A 24,827-nucleotide genomic window follows, 5' to 3' on the forward strand; every position below is an offset into this window, starting at 1 on the left:
TCCAACCCCTGCTTCATAGTTGCCAATATTCAGGGTTCCTGAAGCGGCCACAGTGTTGAAATCTGCAGACGCTTTCTCTGTGTGCCGTTGTTCCCCCTCCCTCCCCATGTTGCCCAATTCAAAATCAGCAGACTTAACAAAATAGTTAACACTCAAACAAGAGTACAGTACAACACTATAAATACATTTACAATGCAATTCACACCAAAAGCAATCAAAACTAAAAGACGATACAATGAAAAACGGCTTTTCCTCTGTGGCGTCATAATGCATTTTAAATTTATTATGTGTCTTTTACTAACTCAGCACGACGCACCCTTTATGGACATCGTGCTATAACTCTTAAATATGCTGGTTCTTTTTATCAAAGTGGGGTACAGGCAGCATGCGGTGCTGCTTCCAGACAACTTATTATATAGCAGCTTGCCTTTCTGCACCATGAGGTGCTGGTTCCTAGCTCAGTAGGGACCGCTAGTAGCAGCTTGCGGACAGCCAGAGATATGCAGTCCTAGTGCCTAGCTCACTAGAGACCTCTAGGAGCAGCTTGCGGTATTGCACCCAGGCATGCAGTGCTGTGTTCCTGGCTCACTAGAGACATCTAGGAGCAGCTTGTGGTACTACTCCGAAACATACAGTGCTGGTGCCTGGCTCACTAGGGACTTCTAGGAGCAGCTTGCCATACTACACCCAGTGGAGTAGTGTGGCTCAGTGGAGTAGTGTGGCTCACTGGTTAGAGGCGGCAGGCCTGAGAGCAGAAGTCAGCCTGGGACCAGGGTTCAATTCCCGAAGCGGCAGGGTCGTGGACCTTGGTCTGCGGACTCGATAATTCTCGCTTCGGTGCTTACTCTAATCAGGGGTTCCACTCGGCAACTCTGGGCATTAGCTTGCCTAATCTCCACAACGGCCCCACCAATTCCGGGGATGCCTGGCTCCACCTTGGGGACTCCCAGCAAGGGACCATCCCACAGGGAAAGCCAGGACGGGTTCCCCAGAGTTATACAGCGCCGGGACGCCCCGTTGCTGGGGCAGCTGTGCGCTTTACAAGTATACTACATTTACATGCAGTGCTGGTGTCTGGCTCACTACGCAAGCAATTTGTAATGCAATAGGTCTTGCATTTTTGAAAGTTTGAGCTATTAGCGTTGCCTTATTATTTGCAATGGCAATACCTCAAACTTTCAGTAATGCGAGATCTATTCCATTGCAAGGCTTGTTGAATTTGAGTTGTTGCCCACGAACCGATTGCTAAGGCAAACTGTTGTCTTTCCATTTGTGTCTGCTAGTGTGTGAATAGTTGTAGCTACATCTTTGCCCCGCCAGTAATTCTTTAAATTGTATACAATTCAAGTTTGACCAGTTTATGCAATGACTTCTGATTTGTTCTTATTCTTTTCCTTCAAGGGATAGTGTCAGGAACAAGCTTACCACTGAAGCTTGGAAGCGAACGGCTTCCCACTGAAGACGCCAAAAACACCCAAATACTCATCAAAACCTCTTTGGCGATATTTAAATATTACCTCAGTGCCCGTCACATGGATTTAAGACTAGTGGAGCAGTACAACAAAAATCAGTTGAATCGCCTCCTTTGTATGTTTTATGCTGGAATGCGTAAACCAAATGGGGACTACTATGCGAAGAAATCAATTACCTCCTTCCGATATGGCCTCCAAAGGCATTTTGCCCAGGTAAAAGGTTTCGATATCATTCACGATCCAGCATTCCGGGATGCAAACACCACTATGGCCGCAATGTTTGCCAGGATGAAAAGTGAAGGCTGGGCTGACGTTCAGCACAAAGAACCCTTAACTAAAGAAGACTTCAAAAAACTGTACTATAGCTGCAACATCAACACACCAGCTGGTCTCCAGCATAAAGTCTTCATCGATGTGATGCTTCATCTGTGCAGCAGGGGGAGAGAGAAGCTGCGGGAATTCAACAAGGATGAATTCCTAATTGCCGTTGATGCCAGAGGTCACAAGTATGTTTCCGCCAGAAAGTCTTGTTTTCCCAAGAATAACCAAGGGGTGCCGGTAGAACTTGATCGTGGACCACGCATGTATGAATTGAGAGGTAGCGTTCAACCTGTTGCTAATGCTGTTTAATGTACATTTCTAACCATCGTCTACTGTTGAGTTATTGCTATGTAAAAATACTTCATATATTTATAGCCTGGACGCATTTATCCAATAATGTATCCTTCTTACCAGATGATTTAGAAAATGTACTCAAGCTTTGCGTTCCTAGTTCTTAATTTAGGGCCATATGTATCAACATACCGTTTTGCGATTCCTAAATAGCGATTTTTAAGGAATCGCTATTTAGAAATCGTAAAATGGTATGTATGTAGGAAATCGCTTCTTTTTAGCGATTCCTTAAATTCCTTAATTGCGATTAGCAAATTGCTAATCGCAATTAAGGAATAATTTCCCATTCATTTCTATGGGCCAGGAGGCCCATAGGAATGAAGGGGAAATTTGCGATTCGCAATTTGCTAATCGCAAATTGTGAATATTTTCAAGGGTGCAGGGGTGTCTTAAGAACACCCTGCTGCACCCCTGATAATGACATGTGTGCGCATATGGCGCCTATACATGCCCTAAGGGCATGTATGAGCGTCACATGGCACCTTTTGATGTTTAAAAAACTGCTTTTTTAAAAGAATTCGCAACTTCCCACCAACTAGAAGTTGGTGGTAATTTGCGATTCCTTAATGGCATTTTGGAATGTTTTTTCCTTGATACATTGCATTTAAGGAATCGCAAAATTTGCAATTCCTTAAATGCAATCGTAAAATAAGGAATGGCAAATTTAGCGATTCCTTATTTTGCACCAAAAATGTTTCATACATACCATTTAGCGAAAATGGGTTCGCAAACGCCGGAATTCTGCGAATTTCGGCGTTTACGAACCCATTTTGCTTTGATACATATGGCCCTTAGTGTTTGTTGTGTGAGCAGACATGTTAGACTGACTTGTAAGAGGTGCTTGTGACATGGAAACAACTTGTAGCGCGTGAGGCATATGCCTGAGGTCTTGCAGTTCTTATTTTTAGTGTTGTATTTCAAGCTTTAACATCACTGTGGCTGGATGACTGCTTGGAGTACAGAAGCTAATGACACTTGCAATTAATGGTAAGTTTGATCTAATCAATCCTTTGCTTGGCATTTTACTTACGTGTTTTCTCTCCCTACACCCCTTATGCCTCATTCTTAACGCTCTTTGTGGGCCGCAGATGGGAGCTATAACTGGTACTTTTTGAACTGATCTATTTTATTTTTATTTTATTGGTTAAATATGATTAGACCGAGGCCAATTTCATCTCCTAACTATATGGTTCTAAAAAGCGTAGTCCCTTGTAGTTCACACCACTGACTTCCATGACCTTTGCTTGAACTCAATAAAGAATGGCCTTTTGGCCACATCGGGTGGAATCCAGGACCAGGCACTCCATTCCCCAGGCTCCCCCGCACCCCTGATGCTGCGTACCTGCACAGAGGCGCATAAATGAACTTGAGAGCTCGCGCTGCGCGGAACGCTCTTTTGGCCACACCAAGGTAAGAGCCATGACCAGGTAGTCCATTCCCCACGCTCCCAGGCACAGATGATGCTGCTTTCTGCATCTGGAGGCGCATAACTCAACTCGAGAGCTCCCACTGCACCTGACGCGCGCGGGCCGCGCCCGGGTAAAGCAAGGGCCAAGAGCGGGCCCGTCCTTGCCAGGAGGATGCAGGACAGGGCCACCCCTCTTACGTCTGGCCGCCGGACTACATTGTTGGTCGTAACCTGCGCCTTGAGGTACTGTGTCCATTGTCCTCTTTATTTTCCTGTTTGCCCTGTGCAGAAAGCGATCTGGACCTCACTGATCACAAGCGATCTGGGACTGTCTGGGTACTGTTTGTATAACACTGCGCGCCTGCCTGCTAAGATACCTTAAGTAATTGATTTGAGACCCTGACAGTTGCCTGTTGACTTCTACCCTGTCTCTGGCCGCTGCTGCTATCGCTGCAAATTTATCATCTCCATGTGACAGTTTCCCTTCTCTGCCCTACAACTGGCCCAATTAGTGGGCATAAGAGCCACTTGGCACATACCATTTGAATAGCCTGGAGAACAGATCTTATCACCCAGATATAATTTTTTTGCTATTTAGCGACCGGGCTGCGGTTTGCTAAGTTTATGCTAACTGTGCAACCAAGCAGGCTAACCTTTATACTAAAGCACTTGTTTCATTATTATTATTACTATTACTCGCTAGGTTTGATACGCTTTGGTCCGCGTGTCCTGCCATGCGCGGGATGGGGAAGAGGAAAAGGAAAACCATGGAGGGTAATGGTGGTGGACAAGTCGGGAAAGGGAAAAAGGTCAGAAAATCGCTGAAACATCTAGGTAGCAATTGCGTTCTTGACCGCTTTGACAGCCTGATTAGCGAGTGTGAAGGCATCTTAGTGGAGGAACCAGCCGCTGCGCCGTGCACCATTTTCGGCCAATTTCCTCCCCGAATTCCTAGTCCAAGCCGTTCACCCACCATCCCAGCAATATTTTAAAATAAATGCCTTAAAGGGACCCCCTTACCTAACCAGGAGTCACCATTAGATACTGTGAGGGCCTGCTCACCCACCATCAACCACATAACACCTCTAGTAACAACACCTCGAAGCCAGAATCCACTATTCCTTGCACAAACAGGTTCACTCCCCTACTGGACCTGTCTGATGACCCTAAGGAAACACTCCCCATCCCCCTCTTGCATGTATTGCTTTGATTACACCAGCATTTAATTAGGAACCCCAGGGCACGCACCAACTTAAAAATATGCTTAGGGCAGAAATAGGGACCATGATATCCATGATTGAAGGCCTAACCACGTTAGTTAAAACACTACTGCAGAACGTCTCACCCCCCACCCCCCTGCCAACAGTTTGGCACTCCTGTGTTAGGAACTCACTTGTAGCCGCCTCGTAATTACTGCACGTCATACCAGGCAACCACCCATGGTAGGGGTACCGTCCATTACGGCCCGACCCAGCCCCCCCGCTACCCTGGCTCACAGTCCAGCTTCACTTGAATACACTGCCAATCGAACTAATAATACTCATAAAATAGTGGCTGTGCAGGATCCCCTTAACAACCCTAGACCCTCCCTCTTATCCCAGGGTCAGCAACTGCTATGCCACGGCCAACACCAGCCTACCCATCCAGCCACTTTATACGTATTACATGCCCAGAAAATGTATAGGGTCAATGTTCCTAAACTCAATAGAAAGAAGGGGAATGAGGGCGAAGACTCTTTGACCAACAAAGTGATCCATTGGATCCTTCACATCAGGGGTTGTCGCTCAGTAATCTGAGATGACATTACTAGGTCTCAGAGGTGTTCTCTTCCTGCCCAACCTTTTGATTGCATCAAACTACCCTTAAAGGGTCTGATCTGGCAGAGAACCTCCTTGCCCTGGAATTTCAAACCTGTCCCCGTGAAGCCTCTGCAATCCAGTTTAGGTGCTTTATATCTTGTGACCAGAGCAGACAATTTGCCCCCCAATCACTTATTCTGGTTTTGCAGACTGTGCTCCAACCAAAGGAAGATAGCTCCGGGGGGGAAGTAGAAATAAGCAGCTCACTTATTAACACTTGTGAGGCGGTGGGTGAAGTCGGGCTAAATATCCTATTGTAGTGTAGTTCCTATATTCCCAATAGGCTCTGCGCATTGGAATAATATAAACAGCAGTGTAGACGCAGGACTGAGGTCATCTAGGTCTCTACTGACTATATTAGACTTAAGGTTTGCCAGCTAGCTCAGAGGTCACTAGAAACTTTCTCGAATAAACGAGGAGTTTAACCTCCCTGGATAGACAAGAAGGGATTAGCTTCTGACAACCATAAAACATGACAACTTTGCTCCCTCAGAATAAGAGTGTATCTCTAGAGTCGTGTGAAAACAATAGACAGCTATTTCACTCAGTCAAATGTGCATACTTAGTTTCACCAGAGTGCAGAGAAAAGAGAGACGGGCGTTTTCAATAAAAGGTGTTATTTATTGAGCAGTCTTCTTTCTCATGCAAGAGAAATGAATAGCCACAATTGCAATACTCATAGTAAAGTAAAGTGCGTACAGTAAAAGGAGGATTATAAAATAATACTGTAAAAGCATTGATATGGTTTCTTAGCCATATGATACTTTAAAATAGATAAAATATATACATACATATATACATTGACTAACGTACTCAACTGGTGCTTCTAAATACGCCTACCCCGGTGTACCTGACCTAAGCCTAATACGTGGGAAGGAGTAAGTAAGTAGCAGTTTAAGTTAAGTTTGTTTTGCCAAGAATCTGACTCAAGAATTCTCTTTAAGGGTTTAGTCAGCTCGTACCTGGGTAATAGAAAGCAGGAGGTCTTGTATCTCTCTCTCAGGACCCGACATCCCAGTAACCCACGAAGGTATCTGGAAACACCGGAGCTGGATTTCTCGGCAGGAGAAAAGACAGCGTCTCTCTCAGTGCGTCAAAGGGGAGGGGCAGCGTCCGTGGGCTCTCGCATCAGCTGGGCTCTCGGGCAAGTAGATAGCTGCTCCAAAACCACCACCGTGTGTTTGCTTAAGGCAACGTTGGTATATTTATACCTGAAAGGTGCCGGGTTTGACGTAAGGTTGGACATAAGACGTCAATAAAGATGTCATTAAGAACTGCCAGTTCTTACAGTGCTTAACAGGAGTTCTAGGATGAAATCAAAACAAAAGCATGGGGGATTTCCCAGGTTGCTGGAGGTTTGTTTTGTTTAGAGAACTCGTTGGGCTTTCTAGGAGTCCGGGGAAGTAGCCTTGCTTAATGTGACTGCATGGGCTACGACTAAATATTGATATGATTCTTATGCCTTTATAGGGATATTATTGATTATAATCGTACAAGGGCATAAAAATAGAAATATCGATTTAGGTTCCTAGATAAAAACACAGTACTATCATTTACACAGATCCCAGTTAGTCACCGCACTCTTGACACCTGTTTCGTTCAGGAGGCCTGGAGTTTTGTTCCCTTACACAAATCAGGTTTTGTTTCCTTCTGCTCACCTCCAACAACCACAGGGGTGAATATCGCTCTGGACTATCGAATTAACTGTCTTTCAAGCTCCAGCTCTGATATCTTGGGGGTCAGCATTAGGGGGCCAGGAGGGGAGTCATAATCGATCTGTTAAATGTCTATGCAAGGTGGACCAAAGGGGCAGACCCTCGCTTACCATTTCTGCACTGGAAAAGAGCCTAGCTATCTGTTCACCCCACTCTAAAGCAGTTAACTGCACTTTTGAATCACTGGATAAAGATCTGTTGGGAATCGAGGATGACAGCACCAAATGAGCTGACTCCTTACATAACCTACCACCAGTCAAAAGGTGGACGCAGATGGTGCTCAAACTTAATGCCCTTATCGTAGAGTTTGGTTTGAGGGCAGCTAACGGCAGAACACCCTCGGACAGACAGGGTGCAAACACGTATATTTGAGCTAGATGCGCATCCCGTATTGACTATATACTTCTCGATGTGAGGCTCTGGGGAGACTTGATCAATATGAGTGTGGGCACCACTACAGAGAGTGATCACAATCCTCTCTGCTTACGTACAAACCTTCTGTGGGAAGCCCCTACTATCCTGTGAGCAGCTTACCCCTGACTTCCACTAGAGAGATCGTCCCTTCGAAGTGCAATAGATTTTTAAAATGGCGGAAGGTATCCTTGCAAGAATCTAAGATTCTAGGTATATGACATGACCTGGCTGTAGGCACATTTGAGCTCTAGGCCATAACCACTAGCGCAAGAGGGCTGGCTGATGTAGCTATTGTTCTCTCTCGTAATATCGACAGACTTAATGTACATTTTCTAGCTCCTGAGTTGGACAATAAGCCTAGCTTTCCTTCAAAAGGGCCCTATTTGTGGTGCACAAAAGACTGTAGGCGCGAACGATTACTTTTAGCCGCAGCAATCAAAGATAAGAATTGCCCCCCTGATCAAAGCTGACAAGAAGGGCTACAGAGCTGCTCTGCACCAGGCAAAGATATCATGGGATGAATCCTGCTAGCGGCAACTTGAGGAAGCAAGTTCAGCAAAGGACGTCAAGTTATTCTGGACTCTAGTTACCTGAGGTAGTAAGTCAGGAGCATGCTCGCCCCCCAACCACATCACAGGCCAGGGATGGTATAACCATTTTCAGAGGCTTTATTCAACTCACAAGGCCATACCCCCTGTGGAGCTAGATGTATTTTATGGGCACCACAAGGAGGATGAGCTTGTTGACCTGGCCGAGATAGAGACTGCAATAGGTAGAATAGTGCTGTCTCATGCAGCAGGACCTCATGGCTTAGCAGGTGACCTATTTCTTGCAGACACTCCAAATTGGGTACGTTATATTCTCCTTTTGGTAAATGCTATTGCCAGTGTGGCCAAAAATATTTACAACAAGGGGTGGTGAGGGACAGAGTCTCTGAATTAAGCAGAATACTCTCACCCAGTCAAGAGATCAGGGCTAGATCCAACACCGTTTTTTAGCTCACTGCACCATCCCAGTTTCAGAACCTGGCTGTATGCAAATTAGTCTGTTCCTGTCCCAGTGCATGATGGGAACAGGGCAAACCTCTGAAACTGGGATGGTGCAATGAGCTAAAAAACGGTGTTGGATCTAGCCCTGATCTCTTGACTGGGTGAGAGTACTCTGCTTAATTCAGAGACTCTGTCCATCACCACCCCTTGTTGTAAATAATTTTGTCCACCCTAAGCGTGGAAGGGTATAATCAGATGTGAGTCCCTTGCTCATTGCACCATCAGGATTCAAGCAAGCCGGGCCGAAGACGGCTGTAATGCCAGAAACCGGTCCCCGGAAGCTTGTTTCCTTCCCAGTGTAAGAATTGGCTTTTGTAGTCTGGTCTGCCCTGTTCCCATGATGCACTGGGCCAGGGACAGACTAATTTGCATACAGCCAGGTTCTGAAACTGGGATGGTGCAATGAGCTAAAAAACGGTGTTGGATCTAGCCCTGATCTCTTGACTGGGTGAGAGTACTCTGCTTAATTCAGAGACTCTGTCCATCACCACCCCTTGTTGTAAATAATTTTGTCCACCCTAAGCGTGGAAGGGTATACTCAGATGTGAGTCCCTTGCTCATTGCACCATCAGGATTCAAGCAAGCCGGGCCGAAGACGGCTGTAATGCCAGAAACCGGTCCCCGGAAGCTTGTTTCCTTCCCAGTGTAAGAATTGGCTTTTGTAGTCTGGTCTGCCCTGTTCCCATGATGCACTGGGCCAGGGACAGACTAATTTGCATACAGCCAGGTTCTGAAACTGGGATGGTGCAATGAGCTAAAAAACGGTGTTGGATCTAGCCCTGATCTCTTGACTGGGTGAGAGTACTCTGCTTAATTCAGAGACTCTGTCCATCACCACCCCTTGTTGTAAATAATTTTGTCCACCCTAAGCGTGGAAGGGTATACTCAGATGTGAGTCCCTTGCTCATTGCACCATCAGGATTCAAGCAAGCCGGGCCGAAGACGGCTGTAATGCCAGAAACCGGTCCCCGGAAGCTTGTTTCCTTCCCAGTGTAAGAATTGGCTTTTGTAGTCTGGTCTGCCCTGTTCCCATGATGCACTGGGCCAGGGACAGACTAATTTGCATACAGCCAGGTTCTGAAACTGGGATGGTGCAATGAGCTAAAAAACGGTGTTGGATCTAGCCCTGATCTCTTGACTGGGTGAGAGTACTCTGCTTAATTCAGAGACTCTGTCCATCACCACCCCTTGTTGTAAATAATTTTGTCCACCCTAAGCGTGGAAGGGTATACTCAGATGTGAGTCCCTTGCTCATTGCACCATCAGGATTCAAGCAAGCCGGGCCGAAGACGGCTGTAATGCCAGAAACCGGTCCCCGGAAGCTTGTTTCCTTCCCAGTGTAAGAATTGGCTTTTGTAGTCTGGTCTGCCCTGTTCCCATGATGCACTGGGCCAGGGACAGACTAATTTGCATACAGCCAGGTTCTGAAACTGGGATGGTGCAATGAGCTAAAAAACGGTGTTGGATCTAGCCCTGATCTCTTGACTGGGTGAGAGTACTCTGCTTAATTCAGAGACTCTGTCCATCACCACCCCTTGTTGTAAATAATTGCCAGTGTGGCAGCAGTTGCTGGGTCTTGGAAGGATGCAAAGGTCGTTTGATTTATATAGTGTGATGTATTCCTATAGGTTCTGTATCGATCCCCCTATTCCTGACCCTGTTCTGGTTAACAAGTTAACTAGCAGCCATCCCATGATGCAGAAACCGTTATCTGATTAAGCCACACCACGGCACAGGAACGTGTTATCTGATTAGGTCATAACGCTTGCCATCTAATTAGACAAGCAATATTCCTCCAGCCCCTGATAAGGCATACGGAGTTCTCAAAACAAATCAAACCTATGACAACCTGGGAAAAACCCTGCGGCCATTGTTTTGATTTCACCGAGAACTTCAGCAAAAGAATGTGCTAACGACCAGTTCGTATGACATCCTTATTGACGTATCTATGACCATCCTTACGTCAATCTCGGCACCTTACAGGTATAAATATTACCGGTATTGCCTTAAGCAAACACACGCTGTGGTGACGAGATCGGAGCAGCCAGACTTGCCGAAGCCCAGAGCAGAGCAGACCCCGCTGGCGCAGCCCCGCCTTCCTGACGCGCTGAGAATGAGACGCTGCTTTCTCCTGCCGAGAAATCCAGCTCCGGCGCTTCCGAGCAGCCCTCGCAGGCAGCTTGGAATATCGAGACCAGAGACGAGAGATACCATCCCTCATTCATCCTAAATTCCAGGTACAGAACTGAATAACCCCTTGCAGAGAATTCTTGAGTCAGTCACTTGGCAAAACAAACTTAACTTAAACTGCTACTTTCTATTCCCGCCCACGTATTAGGCTTAGGTCAGGTACACCGGGGTAGGCGTAGTTAGAAGCACCAGTTGAGTACGATTAGTCAAATGTATATGTGTATGTATCTATTTTATCCATTTTAAACCACCTTATGGCTTAGAAACCATATAAATGTTTTTACAGTATTATTTTATACTTCTGCTTTTATTGTATGCACTTTACTTAACCATAAGTATTGCGATAATATCGATCCATTTCTCTTGTACGAGAAAAGAGACTGATCAATAAATACCATCTTTTATTGAACACGCCCGTCTCTTCCTTTTCTCTACAATCTGGTGAGACTAATAATGCACGTACTGACTGAGTAAAATAAGTTGTCTTTTGTTTTCACACGACTCTAGAGATACACTCTTGATTAGGGGAGAGCAAAGTTGTCATGTTCTATGGTTGTCAGAAACTAAATCCCTTCTTGTCTATCCAGGGAGGTTCAACTCCTCCTTGCCTATTCGAGAAAGTTTCTAGTGAACTCTGAGCTAGCTGGCAAACCCAAAACTTTAAGTCTAATATCGACAATAGAAGACCTAGTTAACGTCTGGTCTAGGCCTATACTATTGAAGGTATTATTCCAATGCGCAGAGCCTATTGGGATAATAGGAACTACACTACATGGCGCCCAACGTTTGGAAAGGCGATAAAACTAACGCAAGACATTAGAGTAACTCAGTCGTGCTTTTTCACTCAGACCCCTTTTTTCCCATAATACTCCAAAGACGTCTGGAGTGGGTGAAAGGTAATATCCGCCAAACCTCGCAGGAGGAAACTCCTATGTATGGTTCTTGGTTTAGTCAACGTTGAAGGATACACTGTTCCAAAATATTGTGCATCTAATCTTTGTTTCCATAAGAAACCTGATCTGCAAACAAACGGAAAAACCTTCCTGTCGGTAAAATGGTAGACAGTGATGAAGAAAGAGAGACAGCTAGATTAGCAGCTGAACTCGTAGCAGCTGATAATACTATGCAAGGAGCAGACCCGGATATAATACTCATCCCGGTCAACAAAAGGAAATCTATAACTTTAAAACTTATAGAAAATGGACTGACACCTAGAGGTGGCACAGTCATATTCATAATAGAGGCACACGAATATCGGCAGACAGGGGTATTCTATTCATGGATAAACTTTCCAGCAGCTAACGCTGTAACAAAGCACTTCCACTATTACAAAACAGAGGAACCTCCTGATGAATACACTCCTTTCGAGGAAGTGGAAGTACCACTTAAATTTCAAGAGCACGTGCTCTTGTTTAATGGCGCCCTAAAACACAATAATCACATCACCAGGCTCGGTCCATTAGGTAGACCAGGAGCAACGTGGCCGGTCCTAGCCGGATACACACCACATCCAGACATCGAAATAATGTCTGCAGCAGATCTTTTAATACAACTAAAACAATTAATAAAAGTACATAGACAATTAGTCCAATATGTAATGCGGACTTCAACAATCCAACCAGCAGTTAAAATTCCACAGCTGACCCCTCATCAGGGGAACACAAATAAAATTACATCACAGAACATACAATCCTGCCTAGGTAAAGTACCAGCTAAACGGGAACAAATACCATTCTGGTTAGCACAAAAAATCACCCAAATAGAGGCGGTGTTTCCAGACACCACCCCGTTAGAAAAACAAAGGATTCTGACTATCTGTCTTCCAATGGTAATCGCACCACACGTGGAGGACTGTGACACTTGGGGTACAGTCTTTGCTTCCATCTACACAAAAACGCATGGTGTTCCATCCATCTCGGTAATACCAGATGTGCTAAAACAAATTCAAGATGAATACGGTCCAGAACCCGCTTTAACTCTTGGTATGAAATTACTGAAAAACTTCAAGCAGGTCTCGGCTATATTACTAGCCAATATAAAGGGAGAAGCAGCAAACGTGGCGATCCGCCAAAGGTTAAAAGAAACAGATATAGCAGACCAACCAGCTGAAATTGCCAGAATTATAGAAAAATCCTATGAGGAACTAGGTAGAGATAGTTTAGGTGGAATACCAGTAAAACCCCAACTGATTGAAAGTCCTGAAAAAATATTTATTAAAAATAATCTAAACTGTCAAAAGAAGAACTGGGATGGAAACAAACAATCCAAAAGAAAAGAGATTCCAGTCCAGAGGAAGGTCTCCTCGGCGGAGAGAAAGATCTCCGGACCAAGGACCCAAGTCTCCCCAAAGGGAGCCCTCTGTGAAAAAATACAACCTTAGAAATAGGGATAACATAAAGAAACCGGATAGATATCAAGATTTTGATACACGTCCCTCTCAATCTTTTCAGACTTCCTCGCAGAAATCGGAAAGAAGAGGACGATCGGAACCCAGGGAAGGGCACGTCAAGTCCAAAGACAAGGAACCTGCTCATCCAAATAAAAAATTACAGTTTCCAAAGAAGAAGGTAGCCAGTATTAAAGTATTTAACAATGCCGAGAATACTGAGGACACAACTGAAAAACGGAGAGTGGGCTCAGACAATGCTAGACAGCGCAGCAGAAGTGAGCATAGCACGCAAAGTCCTTATGAATCATCTGGAGACAGTGGACACGAATGAATACCTTCAAGTGGAAACTGCAGACACCAGAGTTAGCAAACCTCACAAAATATATGAAATAACATTACGTATAGAGGGGGATAAGACTAGGAAAATAAGGGGACTATTTTGGGATAATCTCTCCAAGGGCTATGACATCCTTCTAGCTGAAAAAGACTGGCCACCAGAGTTTGTCAGGGACTGCCCTCATGGCGAAGAAATAATTATGCCTGCCTTCTCAAATCATATCCCAATTCATAAAAAATACACACTTGCTAGAAAGTGGGCAGTAGCTCAAGCTCCTGCTTTATATAAAAATCACGTAGGATGGGATGAGGACTCTCCTCCTCACAAAATCCAGTTAAAAACACAACCTACTGCACAAAGACAGTACCCAATTAAGCAAGAAGCTAAAAAACAGGTAAAAGAAATCCTAGATCAACTAGAATACCAGGGGGTGATTGAAACTTGCACCTCACAAATGAACAACCCTTTGTTTCCGGTTTCCAAACCAGACAATTCATATCGTCTAGTTTTAGATTACAGACACCTTAACTCATGTTGCAAAACTTTTGCAGTGCAAAACTCGCATAGTGCTGCACTAATGAATAACATAGTGCGCAAAAAATACAAAACAACATTAGACATCTCTAATGGATTCTTTTGTCAAAAAATAGCACCAGAGAGCAGATATTTATCCGCGTTCTCAATAAATGGCGCTCAAAAACAATTCTGTCGGTTACCCCAGGGGTTCAAGAACAGCCCAGGATTATTCTCAGCGAGGGTAACAGAGTTACTACAAACATATGATAACGAAGCATTATCTTATGTCGACGACATATACCTAACAGATGATGACTTGGATACTCACTTGAAGAGAGTGAACACCATAATACTTGGGTTCGCAGCAGAGGGTTACAAATTCAACTTTAAAAAATCTAGAATTGCCCATCTAACAGTCCTGTTCTTAGGATATGAATTATCAAGTGAAGGCAAAAGCCTGGCTGACAATTTCCTAGAGAAATGTGCCGTACTCCAAGCACCTAGAACACTAAAAAACCTACAGTCAATTCTAGGCTTCCTAAATTTCGGAAGAACATACATTGCAAATTACGCAGAAAGGGTCAAACCCCTTTATGATCTAATAAAACCAGATTTTAAAAGAACCAATTGGACTCAAAAACACACAGAAATTTTGAGATCTTTACTAACAGATATGTTAATTAAAACAAAATTAGAAACACGTGATAACACACGCAACCTTGTGATTCGAGTCATCCCAGGAAGATGCGGATTCACATACCTGACCTCTAATGAGGGAGAAAAGGTACCAATTGCATTCAAATCACACTTGTACACTAAAGCGGAAATGAAATTTAGCCCAACGGAAAAAATTCTAACTGCAACACAGACAGCTATAGCAAAAGAACGAGCCCTGGCACAAGGTAAACGAATAATAATCGTGACACCGATACCAGCCCTAGAGGCTGTAACAAAAGCAAGCATTCCGAATGCTAAAGCGCTCCATCCGAGATGGATACAATGGGCTAATTCTCTTGCTGCAACAGACGTGGCATACGAATTTGATCCTAACTTAAAAACACAAGAATTTCTCCAATATGAATTTGAATGTCCTCCGCCGACCGAAATTCTGCCTCTAGAACATTACGGCTGTATAATATATACAGATGGATCAGCACAACCCGCAGTGGGGGGTAAACAAGCTTACAGTGCTGCGTGCGCGATTGTTAAAGGTCATTGGCACGAAGGAAAATTTAGACCACTGGTCACTAAAACACAATCTCTAGGAGATTGTACAGCTCAGCGAGCTGAACTACTAGCATTCAAGATGGCGCTTGAAAATATCGATCGAGAATTCCCCACACTCATAGTGTGCGATTCGTATTATTGCGTTCAGTCTTACAATGAATACTTACAGATCTGGCTTCAGAATGGTTTTAAGGATGCAAAAGGAGGCACAATCAAGCATAAAATGCTTTGGGAACAAGTAGCTCTTTTACAAAAAGAACTACCAAAGACTCACGTGATACATACACTGAGTCATCAACGTGATGGCGTTCACGTTGCAGGGAATTCATTGGCTGATGAGGCCGCGAAGGCAGCTGTGCAAACGGCTTCCGTAGCTGCCATCACACGGTCAAAAACAAAAATAGACAGCGATATATTACAAGCTGTCAGCGCTACAGAAAAGGATTCAATAGAAACACTCCCGAAAGGCTTTCCAGTAAAGTACTCATACATAACTGATGCAAACAATGTTCCGTTTGCTCGAATCCCTGGAGTGGGGGATAGGGCAATTCCAAACATGGAACATAGGTTAGGACTAATCATAGCGGCACATGAAGGGCTTGCTTCTGTACATGCTGGCGTCTCAGCCACAGTATCGTTATTAAAACAGAGATACTGGTGGCCACAAATGAGAAGACAAACACAGAACTATGTTCTAGAATGTGAAATATGTCAAAGAATGAAAGTATCAACGGTGAGACGACCAGCACAGACGCCCCTTCTAATCTCAGATAAACCATTAGCCTGTGTTTATCTGGACCACTGTGGTCCCTTACAAAGGGATGGTAACTATAAATATATCCTGGTCGCAGTGGATTCATGCACGAGATTCATATGGATGTGGCCCCAGCGATCGGCTGACGCCAGAACTGTTATAAAAGATTTGCGAGTCTTTATCGGCACATACGCAATTGGCATGCTGCATTCTGACCAGGGTCCTGCTTTTATCTCTCGAGCTTATAAGGAGGCCATGACCAGCATGGGCACTGCATTGCGGTACTCTTGTCCATTTCATCCCGAGGGAAACGGAATCGTAGAAAGAAAAAAACGTGACATAAAGCAATCTATAACAGCAAAGGTATTAGGTTCAGGAGCTGGGTGGGTCAAACATCTAATAAGTGTCCAACGTAGTCTAAACAACCTGCCAAGAAATTCTCTGAAGGGATTCAGTCCGTACGAATTATTGTTTGGAACTAGGATGTTGGTCTTAGATCTTGACAGTCAGACTTCAGTGGTAAAGGAAAAAAGCTTTGATATCAAAGATCGTTTGGCAATTTTGCAGGACTTAAACGAAACAATAAAAGACCTGAGCAACATAAAGTTGAAACGGCAGCCAACAACCACTGAAGAACCACCACCTGTCCCAGCAAGACCTGTCTGGATTCCAAAAGTCGGGGATCTAGTCAGAGAAAAGATCGCGGTAAAGAAGGAATTTGGGCCTTCTTACAGAAAAGCAATTCCTGTCTTGTCTATCAACGGGACAAGATCAGTTGTACTACCGCCGCTTGCTGGTAAAAAGGAGAACCGAGTGTATCCATCGACCTGGTAAAACCACAATCATGTGGCCGATAACAAACAGTAGGCCAAGTGGACTCCCGATAAGTAGTAGAACACCAAGGTTTGCTACCAATACAGAGGTCCTAACTAAGAGGCTAATCACATTCGAAACGCCTACAGAAGAACAACAAGGACTGTGCAACAATGCAATGGAACTTAAACCTCTGAAAACCCAAATAAAAACATTTAGTACAGACACACCAACCTACAATGAAGTAACAAACGAATATGCAAGAAACAGTAATCCTGAAGCAATTGGAACAAATGACAGAACTGCATCCGGCTACTTCATAAACTTCGATGATTCCTCTGAAGACCTCATTGAATCAAAAACACAGCCATCAACAAAAACCTTTAAAGATAAAGCTAAAGAACTTTTGAAACAACTTAAAGAAACCTATCTGATTTCTCCATGGATTGAATTTTGGGTGGCCTTTGGTGCATTTATCCTCATACTTTGGCTCATCATGGTACTATGCTTGGGACGCTTCATTGAGGGAAAATATGCTAAAATGGACACAGCAAGTCAGAAAATCAACTTGATCCTCAAGCCACACACATCTTCACACGTCGAGAAAAGAGAACTTTCTTCAGTCAACTTCACAGCCAATCCTATACCGGGTGGGGTAGCATGGGACACTACTGACTACGAAATTTATGGTCCGGTTGAGATCCTGAAATATCCACACCAAATCAAGATCTCGTTGAGTGACTTTGTAAAACCAAGCTCATTTGCTGATGATTGGGACTTTGAAAACGTTAATAATATGATGTCTGACTTAGTGATGTCTGCTAAATTTACCAAACATGATTATTTGCAGGGTTCGACTAATTATGATAGTATGTACTGTTACAACCACTATGGTAACCATTTTCTACATAAATCGGCACAACCTAGAAATGTTTTAAATTATATTCAATGGGAATATTGTGCAACCCCTCCAAAAGGAAGCTCAAGAACCTTTTATAACAAATATTCATACTTTTCAGGGTTCAACACAAGTAATGCTGAAACATTTTATTTCAAATTGTCAAATAAGACAGGGACAAAGAACATGCTAACAAACACGAAATTGATATATTCAGACTCATTTTTTGAACAAATGAATACTTTTGGTTTTGATTATTGGGACAAAAATGTTGAAGTAAAAAGTGTTTGGGGTACAAAAGAATGGCAAGTACAAGGTATAGAATCATTGTTTAGAGCCTGCATGATCCCAGAACAAATTATATTTTTGAATGAGACTGTTCAACAAACTACCTGTCTTGGCCTAGCCAAAATCAAAGACTTAAATAAACCGTCTATTCCAAAGCCAACTATGAACAGCAATAGCTCTACAGATGAAGAGATAGACGTAAACTATGTATTAAACCAAAACAGAACACATCCTGATTGGAAACAATGGTTAATCTGGCCCACAGATACTAATAACTGTCAAGACAGATTCCTGAACAAAACACAGGGGTTCACATTGACCAGGCCAGACCCTAGATATTCCCAAAGACAACACCCAGGGATAATCACCACCTACAGTGTGGGCAAACTCTGCCTTCAATGGCTACAAACTTCCAAACTGGCAGAAATTAAGCAACACCTAACTTTACTTACTGATGGTGCTGACTTGCGTGATTTCATTATGGGACCGCGCAAACAGCGTCAAAAACTTTTCATAGCAGCCTCTGTATATGCAGCTTACAACGAGGCCTGGAAGGTGACTCAAATTGAGACAGCAGAAAGTATACGGGAAATTGACCGTATTAATTTGGAAAGATCACTTTCTGTAGTGGACAATGGGTTAATGACTCTGTCCTCCAGAATTTTTTCTCTGGACAGCATTGTGTCTTCAGCAATCGACATAATATCGCAAGACTTACTGTTGTTACAACACGGTCAGTCTCAATTGCGTTCTATTGTACAGCTTGGCTGGACGTTACAAAATCTGCGTTCAGGCTATGTGCCTTGGCGTTTAATCAACACAACGTCACTATTCAATATCTTTAACCTTACTGATAAACAAATCAGTATGGCACAGAAGGGTGCTGATTATACAATCCTGAGCATTGAGAAACTCAAGAGATTACCAGTGACAATGTCAGAACGACCTGTCAGTGAATGGATAATACATGGGATAATTAATATTCCAATATCAACCTTCAGGTTTCAATACTGCCAAAAATATATACAGGCTGGCATGTACGAAAAATTGGGAAAAGGGTACATTAAGTCAACTTGGAACTTGCCCTATTCACATGCATGTGTCAGTAATAAAGGACAGAAAGTGTTTCTTAGTGGCAATAATTGTGCGATGTCACTAAGCGGTACACTTCTGTGTAATGGAATTAGTTTGCATGGAGCCTGTGAAGGGAACTCAAATAACCTTTCATGTCACCAGCTAGGCGCACCTGCAACAGAGATAGAACCATTCTTTAAAAGACTCTATAATGGGAGTTACATTCTAATTGTGGATCGCAGATGTTGTAGTCTTCTACCCGGGATTCCTTATCTCATAACTACGACTGCGAAGGTCATGTGCTGTGGACACTCATTGTTCCCCAGCTCCTTTCCAGACAGGGAGGCAAGGGCATGGCCTAACTTGAAAATTACTTCTATACGAATAGATACTTTAAGCAGAATGAAAACAGTGCTTCTTCAGACGCCGACCAGACTCACGTCATCAAAAGAAACGTATGATCTCCTGGTCGCAAGGACGACTGCAGAGATTCACTCGTTGTTATCAACTAATTCCCCCATACATTTCGCAGAAATCCTGAATGAAATCTTAAATATTTCTGATACCAGTGGAGTCTCAAAAGTATTTAAGACAGTATTTTCGATGGCATTAACACCATTCAAAGCCATACTGGGTATTTTTCCAGATTTCGTCCATTCGATTTTTGGCGGACTCCCCTCATTTTGGGACTAATTGCAGGAATCCTATTCTTGGTCCTTATATTTCGTTATGGCAAACCATGTCACAGACAAAACACCTGCGACAAGGGAAGAAACAATCCGAGCCATTGGATACCGGGACCGGATATCAAAAATCCTGGGACTATCCCGGCTTAGAGACCTGAACATGACTTGGTTTCTTTCATTTCGACCAATGTGGCATCGATGTGTTTTACCTGTATTAAGGTGCTTGCTGTGCGGAGAAGAATGCGTGTTGGATACCTGTCTGACGCTACAATCGGATGCGCCTATGGATGCAGAAACATTGTTGGGTCCGATAACGGCTCATGCTTTGTGCTGCCCTCAACGGCTGCCAATCCTGATGACGGCATTCGTGGAAACTTCACCACTACGATTAAGGGGTAGTGAAGTTCAAGATGAAAGCAGCATCGATCAGGTACGACCTTCTGTCAGCAATACTAATCAAAACGTCAATGGAGACAATCATGCACACGAATGCATGGTTACACCTTTTTCCGAGTTAGTGGAACTTTCACAGGAAGCTGTTGACAACTTTTTCGAAAGTCTCAATGATATGATGTTCTCACCAGAGCAGAAATAACGACTTTTGAGCAAGCTAGCACACGGCGTTCCCAACACCCTGAATTTGGCCTTCAACTTTAATAATAAAGTAGCTTGAACAATTTTCCCTCCAGTTCACGGACAGCGATTTTTTTTTTTGAGCAGCCCCAAAATATTTTTACGATTTTTCGGGACACTTATCTTCTGCTTAAAGTAAGAACTATTCTTAGAGAACTAAAATTTCTATTTTTAGATACTTTATAGACATTAGCTGCCCGCTGGTATGTTCATAATTATTTTTATTCTGTGATGAAATGGTCTCGAACTTTTTCTTCTGTATTAAGAGCCATTTCATGTGTTATTCTCATATTCAAATAGTAATAATGTATACATGTGCATGATTACTTTAGCATTATTCTACAGCTTGAGTGCATATAGTACATGTGACTATTTTCGAAATGCATTATATGTATTTTGGGGTGGTAAGGTATACACGATACTCTACAGTATGTTTTACTATGCCTAGATTCGTAAACATGCCATAGTTAGCGTGGAGTGGGTGTGATGTATTCCTATAGTTTCTGTATCGATCCCCCTATTCCTGACCCTGTTCTGGTTAACAAGTTAACTAGCAGCCATCCCATGATGCAGAAACCGTTATCTGATTAAGCCACACCACGGCACAGGAACGTGTTATCTGATTAGGTCATAACGCTTGCCATCTAATTAGACAAGCAATATTCCTCCAGCCCCTGATAAGGCATAAGGAGTTCTCAAAACAAATCAAACCTATGACAACCTGGGAAAAACCCTGCGGCCATTGTTTTGATTTCACCGAGAACTTCAGCAATAGAATGTGCTAACGACCAGTTCGTATGACATCCTTATTGACGTATCTATGTCCATCCTTACGTCAATCTCGGCACCTTACAGGTATAAATATTACCGGTTTTGCCTTAAGCAAACACACGCGGTGGTGACGAGATCGGAGCAGCCAGACTTGCCGAAGCCCAGAGCAGAGCAGACCCCGCTGGCGCAGCCTCGCCTTCCTGACGCGCTGAGAACGAGACGCTGCTTTCTCCTGCCGAGAAATCCAGCTCCGGCGCTTCCGAGCAGCCCTCGCAGGCAGCTTGGAATATCGAGACCAGAGACGAGAGATACCATCCCTCATTCATCCTAAATTCCAGGTACAGAACTGAATAACCCCTTGCAGAGAATTCTTGAGTCAGTCACTTGGCAAAACAAACTTAACTTAAACTGCTACTTTCTATTCCCGCCCACGTATTAGGCTTAGGTCAGGTACACCGGGGTAGGCGTAGTTAGAAGCACCAGTTAGGTACGATTAGTCAAATGTATATGTGTATGTATCTATTTTATCCATTTTAAACCACCTTATGGCTTAGAAACCATATAAATGTTTTTACAGTATTATTTTATACTTCTGCTTTTATTGTATGCACTTTACTTAACCATAAGTATTGCGATAATATCGATCCATTTCTCTTGTACGAGAAAAGAGACTGATCAATAAATACCATCTTTTATTGAACACGCCCGTCTCTTCCTTTTCTCTACAATCTGGTGAGACTAAGAATGCACGTACTGACTGAGTAAAATAAGTTGTCTTTTGTTTTCACACGACTCTAGAGATACACTCTTGATTAGGGGAGAGCAAAGTTGTCATGTTCTATGGTTGTCAGAAACTAAATCCCTTCTTGTCTATCCAGGGAGGTTCAACTCCTCCTTGCCTATTCGAGAAAGTTTCTAGTGAACTCTGAGCTAGCTGGCAAACCCAAAACTTTAAGTCTAATATCGACAATAGAAGACCTAGTTAACGTCTGGTCTAGGCCTATACTATTGAAGGTATTATTCCAATGCGCAGAGCCTATTGGGATAACAGGAACTACACTACAATAGGAGGTGCTAGAGACAACCCCTCAAACTACAGGCCCATTAGTCTGATAGATGCCCTGCAGAAGACCTTCAGTAGAGTTCTTCTGCAGAGGATATAGCTATGGGCAGATGACAGTGCTATCCTTTCACAGTACCAGGCCGGCTTTAGGGTTAGGACAGGAACAATTGACCAGATGTTTTGGTTACTACTTATCTATTGGAAAGTAGTGGTGAGCGGCAAGGGCAATCTTGTGTTTATCGATTTAAGGCTGCCTTTGACCCAGTCCCAAGGAGCAAATTGTAGCTGACACTTAAAGATATGGGCATCCCACCATTTATTCTCAACCTACTGGTCCGGCTACACAAAGAGAACTATGCCCTGGTTCAATCAATCAATCAGTCATTTGTTAAGCGCACTACATACCCGCGAGGGTCTCAAGGCGCTGGGGGGGGGAGGTGGGGGCCGCTACTGATCGAACAGCCAGGTCTTTAGTATCCTCCTGAAGGTCAGCAGGTCTTGGGTCTGTTGTGGGGTCAGTGGAAGGGTGTTCCATGTCTTGGCGGCGAGGTGGGAGAAGGATCTCCCGCCGGTGGTTGTTCTTCGGATGCGCGGGACGGTGACGAGTGAGAGGTCGGCGGAGCGGAGCTGGCGGTTGGGGGTGTAGAAGGAGAGCCGTCTGTTGAGGTAGGCTGGGCCGGTCTTGTGGAGTGCCTTATGTGCATGGATGAGGAGCTTGAAGGATATCCTCTTGTTGACGGGGAGCCAATGCAGGTTTCTCAGGTGGGGGGTGATGTGGCCGTGTCGTGGTACATCGAGGATCAGTCGTGCCGAGGCGTTTTGGATGCGTTGTAGTCGATTGATGAGCTTGGCCGGGGCTCCCGTGTAGAGGGCGTTTCCGTAGTCGAGTCTGCCGCTGACGAGGGCCTGGGTGACTGTCTTTCTTGTATCTGTCGGGATCCATCTGTAGATCTTGCGGAGCATGCGGAGGGTGTTGAAGCAGGAGGAGGAGACTGCTTTGACTTGCTTGGTGGTTGAGAGCGTTGAGTCGAGGATGATTCCCAGGTTGCATGCGTGGTCAGTGGGGGTCGCAATGGCAACTGACAGAGCGTATCCCTGTCAATAGGGGAGTCTGGCAGGGTTGTGTTTTGGCTCCCACTCTATTCTCTCTCTATATGTATGGCGTGGTCAGCTTTTTGCAAGAAGACCCAGCTGGCCCACCAACCCTGGGGGGGGGGGGGGGGGGGGGGTGTGATAAGGTACTGACCCTTTTTGTCCGCAGAAGGCATCCTGCTGGTGTTCAAGACCCCAGCAGGGTTGCAGCGACTACTCAACAGGTTCCAACTCTTTTGCTACAATCGGGGGCTGGGTATTAACACCTTAAAAACTACATTTATGTCCTTCAATCCTCACTAGTCCTATAAAGGAAACCCTTTGCTAGGTGGAACATCTCTGGAAAGAGTCGGCACTTTTGACTATCTTGGTTTTCCGACTAAAATGTCATGGAAGACCCACCTAGCAAAGAGGCTGATGGGGCATATGCAAGAAGCTGGAGCATTTGGGAGGGGACACTGTTGCTCACATAGCAGAAGGGTAGCCCCAGCCACCCAGGTTTATGACGCCAAAGCAGTTAGCAAAACACTGTACGGAGCAGAGCTATGGGGATTGGATTCGATAAGGCTCATGATCTTTGTAGATCTGAGTATAAGTTTTATAGGGATTTAGTGATGTTGCCCCAAAGCATTCCCCTTACCCCCTAATGCTTGATATGGGTATGCGATCAATTGGTGACATAGCAAGGTTGTGCCCGTTCCTTTATTGGGCTTGTATCAGGCGGACCCCAGAGCTCCTTCCTTACGCTGAAGCCCTCACAGAGGTTATACAGATAGACACCGGCAATAAAATAGGTCGGATTGCCAACGCTAGGAAAATTATGTCAATATTGGGGCTTAAAGCGCATTGGGAAAGCAGGACGCACCGAGGAAAAAAGAGCTCAAACAGTTGTATTGGAAATGGGTGGAACAACAAGAAACCTGTAAAGCAAATGTGGGCAGATTAACAGCAGAATTGTACCTCCATAAACAGACCAGATACTTAGAGCCCTTTTTAGATATAATTCAGATCCCGTGGGATAGGATGTTATACATCCACTTTAGGTTTGTCACGCTTCCTGTCAGCGAGACAGCCGCAAAATGGCATCCATGGAATCAAACACCGAAGGACTGCCAGGTTGCAGGATCCCAATAGAAAGTGTTGCCCACGTTATGTTTGCTTGCACGGCATACAACACTCCGAGGGCCAAGTGGCTAAAACCGATCTGCCGGGAACTGGGCACACAGGACTATCAGGTCGCCCTGCGCATCCTTAGGTTAGATCCCAGACCTCTCTTTGCGTGTTGTGTGGCAAAGTACCATAGTCATGCATGGCTTATTAGACGGAAGACCCTGACAGGGAGATCACTGCATTCAGCCGAATTATGCTGGCACGTAATTGTTGTAGGGCTCACAGGCTGGTTATTTCAGATCTAAACACACGTTACGCAAACAAATGATGGATGGAATGCTGATTTAAGCATACATTCACCCCCAGTCAAGAGATCTGGGTTAAATCCATAGTTCTT

At 44.3% G+C, this 24,827-nt stretch overlaps 1 protein-coding gene across 6 annotated transcripts in view; it reads left to right on the forward strand.

Annotated features, from left to right (window-relative positions):
• Positions 1–24,827, forward strand: part of LOC144798453 (uncharacterized) — a 549,513-nt gene that overhangs the window by 497,692 nt on the left and 26,994 nt on the right. For 5 of the 6 annotated variants that reach the window (XM_078669335.1, XM_078669334.1, XM_078669333.1 and 2 more), the window contains one exon: positions 1,402–2,070. In XM_078669335.1, the coding sequence (XP_078525461.1) occupies positions 1,402–2,070 (669 nt within the window). The remainder of the gene's footprint in view (positions 1–1,401; positions 2,071–24,827) is intronic. The other variant, XM_078669336.1, reaches the window with a different exon arrangement.

The sequence above is a fragment of the Lissotriton helveticus genome, chromosome 12, assembly GCF_964261635.1.
Source record: "Lissotriton helveticus chromosome 12, aLisHel1.1, whole genome shotgun sequence".
NCBI lineage: Eukaryota > Metazoa > Chordata > Amphibia > Caudata > Salamandridae > Lissotriton > Lissotriton helveticus.